Consider the following 7,646-nt stretch of genomic DNA (forward strand, 5'->3'; position numbering starts at 1 on the left):
AGTATTTCTTTGCTAAGGGTCGCTCGCTCGTCCACTCGGCATTGATCTTTTGCGCTTGACTCAGGAACTGCGTTCTTTCTTATATTTCTTTCTTTTTTATGAACACTATCCTTGGAGTTTAAAAACTATATGTAGCCTGCTGAAGAGTCAGATCTTCTCGCAGCCTATTTATCCATGCCCCAGGTGGACGTACTTCCAATGTCGTCTATCAAGAGGCTCTTCGGTAAATAAAACAAATTTTTTCACAGATGTGTGATGCACTACAAACACGCAAGTACAACTCATCACAATTTGACATTTTCCGATTTTTTTAAGTGACTCAGTTAACACATGGTTCGCAGTATCTTTTGTTATATTATATTTAATTGTTATAATAATGTACAATAAAAAATGTAAACTGTAATGTAAATAATGTACAAGTAATTTATTTGTTAATTGTTAAATTAATGTATTATTTATACACACAACCCAGACGAAGGACGGGTACACAGCTAATATATATATAAAAAAACAAGAAAGACATTACTAGAAAATCTGAGAACTGGTCGAGTATTCAAAGGTATGTTTCGATACTTTGAGACAAGTAATAGAGCTGAAGATTACCAGTAACCAAGGGTGGTTGGAAGTGTTCAGTGATTGCCACATGTGAAGCCAATCAGAAGAATTCAGTATTTCTTTTTCTCTGTATTCTGCACTATTTACAAGTTTATTTTGTTGTCTGATATATCGTGTAGTATAATATGATATTACTGTTTTCATGACCAGTGGAGTGGATGATGAAGATGAACTATTGTATGGAGATTCTACCAATAAAGATGGAGATCTTGATTCAGCATTTCCACTTCCTTCTGTGAAATCCCCCAGGTAGGTATTTTTATTTTATTCACCTTTGTCTATGAATATCTTTTACTGTTTACTTATTGCTTATGTTTGTTATAATCTTTCTTGTTTTTACTTTCATCTATCATCATCTTTTGTGTTTACTTTTCATCATTATTTTGTCGCGATTTTTGTTTTCTGTTATCTTTCACAAGTTTTTTGTTTATATTTAGGTTTTGCATTCATTATCTTTCTCTTGCTTTTTTTGTTTATTATTATATTTGTTGTTTTCAATTTTTGTCATTATATTTGTTGTTTTCACTTTTTGTCATTATATTTGTTGTTTTCACTTTTTTGTCATTATCTTTGTTGTTTTCACTTTTTTTTCATTATCTTTGTTGTTTTCACTTTTTTGTCATTATGTTTTTATGCACTGTTGTTTGTCATTATCTTTGTTGTTTTCACTTTTTTGTCATTATGTTTTTATGCACTGTTGTTTGTCATTATCTTGCATTCACACTTTACTTATATTTCTTGCATTAGTTTTCTTTTCTCCCAGTGGCTGTCTGAAGGTTTATAATGCTAGAAACTGAATTTTGATACCCATATTGGGCACAGCACAATTTTTTTAGTCATTATCAAATGCTAACTTTTGTTTATCATTATCTTTACTTTTTTTTCTCAGCATCTTGTATTTAATTATGCTTGTTAATATCTTTCTCGTTTTTACTTATAATTGTCTTTACCTTTTTGGTATTCAGTGTTATTTGCCTATGTAAATTTTGTTTGGGATCACTTTTGTTTATTACTATCTTTTTCAAGTTTACTTTGATTCCATTGTCTGGTGTTCATTTTGGTTTGCTACTATTTTTTAGCATCTTTATTTATGTTTCTCAGTTTATTTCTTTGGTTCAGTATTGTTTATAATTGTGTTTTTGCCTTTATGAAATAATGTTTCTTTATAAGGTGAATCTGTTTATATACTGAGATGTATTTCTGGGGTTGTGATTATCTTAGTACGTTCCTTATCATTCTGTGACTTAGCACTTCTAATACTCAGTTTATTCTATAATTTTTCATCGTATTAAAAACTGTACTGATTTATATTTTATCACTGAATAGAATCTGACTGTAAGAATTAGAGAAGTATGTTGGGTTGATTTTGTATGAATTTTCTGTTATTTATTGTTTTTTCCTCCATAGGTTAGTGCTATTTTGGTTCTTTGTTGTTTGTACATAATGTTTTATATAATGTGCCATCAGTTTTATAAATAACAACTGAGTTAGTGGTATTATATAGAGAAAATTTTTTTTTTATTTATTAATATCATTTAATATTTTGAAATAACATTTTAATGTTCAGCTACTGCCTGACATCAGTTAGTATTTTAACACATTGCGGACTGGTTACAAGTTTACTCGTGTTTCGTGCAGAGCATCTTTGTATGCCATATATTAAAACGTTGAGTTTGAAGGGAGTCGGATGTATTTTATTTTGTTCATAACTCAACTTTATTTTTTATTACATATTTGAAGCTTACAGAGTATATACATGAAGACACCTAGTAAATTTTTAAAGTGTGGTATCTTGTAAAACATTTTCTTATATGGAGTGGAACCACGCAAAACTTGCATATGTATTGTGTTTCACTTCTTTTCCCATGGGCAGTAAAAACTCTGCAGACTCTTTTTTTATGTTGATGAAATGAACACAGGAATATACTGCTTCATGTAACCAGACAATCTTCCAAGGTATTCTTATGTGGGGCTCTCGTTGTACCGTCAGATGATGGACTGGGTTCATTCCTCTCTAGTTCCAGTGAGCCTTCTTTCTAGTAATCTATTCTCTCAGAGAAGAGGAACTGCTTATATTTTATTTTTTCTGTTGATTCAGGGCTTTGTAGATTATATATGAATTAAAAAAGGCTGCAATTTATTAGATAAAGTACTACCTTTTTTGCCCATTTCACTGTTTTTCTGAGAATGGAGTAGCATGGAAGTTACTGATTTGCACAATCAACACCTTTCATGTTGGCATTGTATTGGAGAACACACACACAGGTTTTTTTATTTCTTCTCCAGTTATTCTATTTTTCTTTCTTGTGGTAGAAACAGAAGAGTCATGGATTGTTGAAACCATTCTCACTTCTCTCTTGTCTTTTCATATGACAGAAACCTTTTTTTTTTATTGTTGAAACTTCAGGCTTGGCAGCAACCCTGTGTTCACTCTGATTATTCTGCAGACTCTTGTTTTATTTTCTAGGAACAGGTTTGCAATGGAAGTATTGTTGTAATAATTGTCCTGGTATACGTGGTGCCACAATCCAAAATTGGAAGCAAGAACTGAAATAATAGTCTTCTCCAATTTTTTTCCCTCACCAGTATAAATCTCTGTGTTGCAAGTATAACCTGTGTCACTCTCACACACCATTCTCACCAACAAGCCATACTTTACAATTTCTACAGGGTTGTATGTTCAGAATCTTAGATGCCCTCTCCATGGAATCATATCCTCATCCAATGACAACTGTTGCTTTGGTGTGTATAGTGTCCTGAATTTATTGAGGATATAATCCAGTATTGGTTAAATTTTGAAGAGCCTGCCTGAAGACTCATCCATTTTCTCATTATCATTGAAATGCCAAAGTGTCCAAATTTATTCAAATCTGTTTTGGCACATTGTCTGCAAACATATTGGACTGATCAAAAGAGGATCTGTTGACCAATAATCTTTCCAGTTATTTTTCCTTATCTGTGCCATTAGTAGAATAAGGCCTAGGAATTTCCTCATGTCTGTAGGTGTAACTTCAGACCATTGAAGTACTTTAGATGACATTTTGTTTCTCTGCAGTTTGATTATGGTAGGTACACATTTCCAAACATTAGACTTGTCGCGGCATCAATACTCAAACATTTCCAAGTTCAGTGGAATATTTATTTCTGACCAATTATCATTATCACAATAGGAAAACAAATCAATAACAGGAAAATTTGTGAACCATCATCACTCTCTGATTCAGAATTAGTTTAGAGCACAACAACTTTACATATCTTTGTAGGTCTAACAACATCACTGTAGCTAGAATCATTGTCAGAATTATCCACAAACACATCTACATCAGAAACTTCACCGTCACTTAAAAGATCTGCCAAATTATTATCAAATAGTTCAGTATTTATCTCATCTTCACTTAACACATTACGTTTTCTGCGAGAAACCATTTATAAAATTATGGGTATTGTAAGCAAAAAATCAGAATTATAATAACTGTTTGGAAGAAAATAAAACATATCTGACTCCTATTGAACTCAATGTTTTAATAAATGGCACACAAAGACTCTGCATGAAACACGAGTAAACTCGTGACCGGTTCGCAATGTGTTAACATGTCAAAAATATAAGTATGCACTTCTGTACCTATAATCTAGTTTTGTTTCAGATTTTAATTTTAAAAATATCTTGTCTTTTTTTAGTGTTTCCAAGATATTTGAAGTTATCGAAGTAAAGCCAACATATTGGTTGTTTGTTGTGAGGGAGAATGGAGTATTAGAGGTAATACTATTAAATATTTAGACTGTTTATAGAGTAATTATTACAAGCCTTCCCATTGGTTGGTTGTTGTAACAAAAAATAGAATACAATACTATAAATAATATTATTAAATATTTCAACTGTTTATAGAATAATTATTACAAGCTTTCCCATTGTTTGACTATTGTCAGAGAGAATAGTGTACTAGAAGTTAGAGATAGGCAATTAATGTTATTTACTAATTGATTAATCAACAGGCAATTAATCAATTAGTACAGGATTTCTCAAATCATGGTTAAAAAAAAAGGTTGACAGCAGTTGCTGTCAATCAATTGCCTTCCCCCTAGTTAGTAGTTCAAGAAGAAGAAAAAAGTTGACGGTGGGTGCTACCAAACATTTGCTATTTCTCTAGTCAGGGTTCAAGAAGAAGAAGAAAATTTCCCTGATGGGACAGTGATAATTCTACAGACTTACAATGCTAAAATCTGAGGTTAAATTCCTTGTGGTGGACATAGAAGACAGCCTAATATGGCTTTGCTCTAATAACAAAACAAACAAGAAGAAGAAGAAAAACAAGTTGGTGTTGAATGGAGCCAGGTAGTTGCCTTCTCTGTCTAGCTAGCAGTTCAAAAAGAAAAACAAGTTGGTGTTGAATGGAGCCAAGTAGTTTCCTTCTCTCTCTAGATAGCAGTTCAAGAAGAAAAACAAGTTGGTGTTGAGTACAGCCAGGTAGTTGCCTTCTCTCTCTAGCTAGCAGTTCAAGAAGAAAAACAAGTTGGTGTTGAGTACAGCCAGGTAGTTGCCTTCTCTTTCAGTTCAAGAAGAAAAACAAGTTGGTGTTGAGTACAGCCAGGTATTTGCCTTCTCTTTCAGTTCAAGAAGAAAAACAAGTGAGCAGCAGGTGCTGCCAGGCAGTTGAATTTCCTCTGATCAGAGGTTTAATAAGAGGAAAATAAAGTTGATGGTGGGTTCTACTAGACAGTTGCTTTCCCTGTATACAGCAGCTCAAAATTATCATCAGTGGCAGATAGCCTTAGTAGCTTAGGGCAAGTAAGTTTTGGTGGCAATGGGAATTGAATCTTGAATCACAACCTTCTTCCTGAATCACCAAAACTGAAAAAACTTGAAGTAACAAAATAATTGGGCAGAACACAGATAGCCCTTTATATAGCCTTATGCTTAACCACAAACAAACATAATAACAATATTTTGATTACTTGGGTTGTTTCCTGGAAGGGTGGGCTCATTGTATTATTTTATTTTTCTATCAGATAAAATTAATCTGGTTGTTATATTAAGATTACATTTATGTGCTATTATTTTTCAATTTTCTGTTAGAGATATGCTAATTTTTGATATTTATTGAAAGTGCCAGTGATTAGGTTTGCTTCGTTTTATGGAGAATTTTTTTGGATCTGCTTGTTTATTAAAAATGTCTTGTTTATGGTTGTTAAATTGGTTAAAAATTTGTTTACCTATTATGAGAGCAAATTGGTTTGTGTTAGTGAAGCATTGAATTAAGTGTGTAATTTTTTTTATTAATGTTTCCTGTGATGCATGTAGTGTGTAGTAAATTTTGAAGACTTTAGAATGCATAGTTTTATGATGAATTATAAGATTAGAAAACCAATTTATATAATTTCCACTATTTGTATTTTATTTGCAACTGTAAATTGTATTTCTTTATGTATTCTATTTAAAAACAGATCTACAGTCTGCCAGATTATAAGCTCTGCTATTTAGTTAAGAACTTCCCAATGGGTCAGAAGGTGCTAGTGGACAGTGTCCAGATGACATTGGGCTCAGGGTAAGGTTTTCTTTATTAATAAGGAATTCTATGAGGTAAATCTTGAGGTGAAAGTTTTTTAGTATTACTGTACAAAAAGATCAGAACTTATAAACAAATGTCAGTGTTTGAAAAGTTAACTTTGCTTGTTTCTCAAGTTATTAGGGCTTGGGAATGCATCTCAGTGTTTGAAAAGTTAACTTTGCTTGTTTCTCAAGTTATTAGGGCTTGGAAACACATCTCAGTGTTTGAAAAGTTAACCTTGCTTGTTTCTTAAGTTATTAGGGCTTGGAAACATCTCAGAGTTTGAAAAGCTGTTTAACCCTTTTGCCTCGGGCTCATTCAATGTGTGGAAATCGAGTTGCGAATTTCACTTATATAACAATACATGTGGTAACTCTAAGATTTCTTAATGTATCTTCTCAAAAACTAGTATTAAAGATCATAAGTAACTTGTACATAAAGAATGACATTATTATAATTGTTTTTACTAACAATATGTTATTTTCTATTGTAGTTTCTTGCACTCAAGCTATTAACAAATTGAATGCAAGATGATTTTTATTTTAAGTATAAAAATAATTTTCCTCATTTTATAGTTTCATATTTTATTGACATAATCTCCAGAACCTCCTAAAAGAACATCAAGTTTTTTTTAAGGTATATATATTTATATTTTATTTTTCATTTTCTCTACCATATCACTAACTCTATCTATTATCATCAATGTACAATGCAGTGAGATAATTAAAATTAGGAAATAGAAAAAAATACATACCTTTTAATTTTGGTAGAATATCTTTAAAGATTTCCCATTTGTTAAGTTTGTAATTTCAGTTCTTTTATTTTTCACACATAGTTAATTTTTATTGTTTTATTTTCCTTTCTTGTTCTTTACCACTTATTATTCATCATGGCACAAGGCAACAATGTCCTCAAGACATATTACAGTTTCTTTGGGGGAACTGTGCAACCCTTTGGCAAAGTTTTCGTCCAGTGCTTAATGTTATAAGCCTTGAGAACAGACATAAAGTATTATGTATATTTAAAAAATGTTTAAACCTTTTAATTATAAACTTAAAAACATAACTAATACATAATTCATTAAAATATAATAGTAAGACCTAAGTACAATTTAAACTGTATCTCTAACTATAACATATTTAAGTAATAAACAACCGTAAGTGCTATAGTCAATCAAGCAGCCAACAATAATACAGTCAGTTACATGTATTCTGTGAGGACAACTTCATGCCAATTTCAAAATAACTGATGTTATATTATAGTGTAAAATGATCTCTTTTTAATGATATTACACATGTATGTAACGTATATATGTAGGCTATAAAGCTCAAACAAATTTATTGAAGGTGGGCGTGGCACCTGTCAGGGGTTGGAAAAATTTATTACTTGTTTTAACTATTCATTCAGAGAACTTAGAAATGTGTGAGTCAGAAGGTTATGAAAGCATCTTATTGTCTAGACGTATCTCTTCTCGACTACCATTGT

At 31.6% G+C, this 7,646-nt stretch overlaps 1 protein-coding gene across 1 annotated transcript in view; it reads left to right on the plus strand.

Annotated features, from left to right (window-relative positions):
• Positions 1 to 7,646, plus strand: part of LOC106466009 (cleavage and polyadenylation specificity factor subunit 1-like) — a gene marked incomplete at its 5' end in the record, with an annotated part of 64,640 nt that overhangs the window by 19,462 nt on the left and 37,532 nt on the right. The window contains 3 exons of the mRNA XM_022393968.1: positions 766 to 864; positions 4,294 to 4,372; positions 6,058 to 6,158. Coding sequence (XP_022249676.1) covers positions 766 to 864; positions 4,294 to 4,372; positions 6,058 to 6,158 — 279 coding nt within the window. The remainder of the gene's footprint in view (positions 1 to 765; positions 865 to 4,293; positions 4,373 to 6,057; positions 6,159 to 7,646) is intronic.

The sequence above is a fragment of the Limulus polyphemus genome, unplaced genomic scaffold (assembly GCF_000517525.1).
Source record: "Limulus polyphemus unplaced genomic scaffold, Limulus_polyphemus-2.1.2 Scaffold2121, whole genome shotgun sequence".
Taxonomy (NCBI): Eukaryota; Metazoa; Arthropoda; class Merostomata; order Xiphosura; family Limulidae; genus Limulus; species Limulus polyphemus.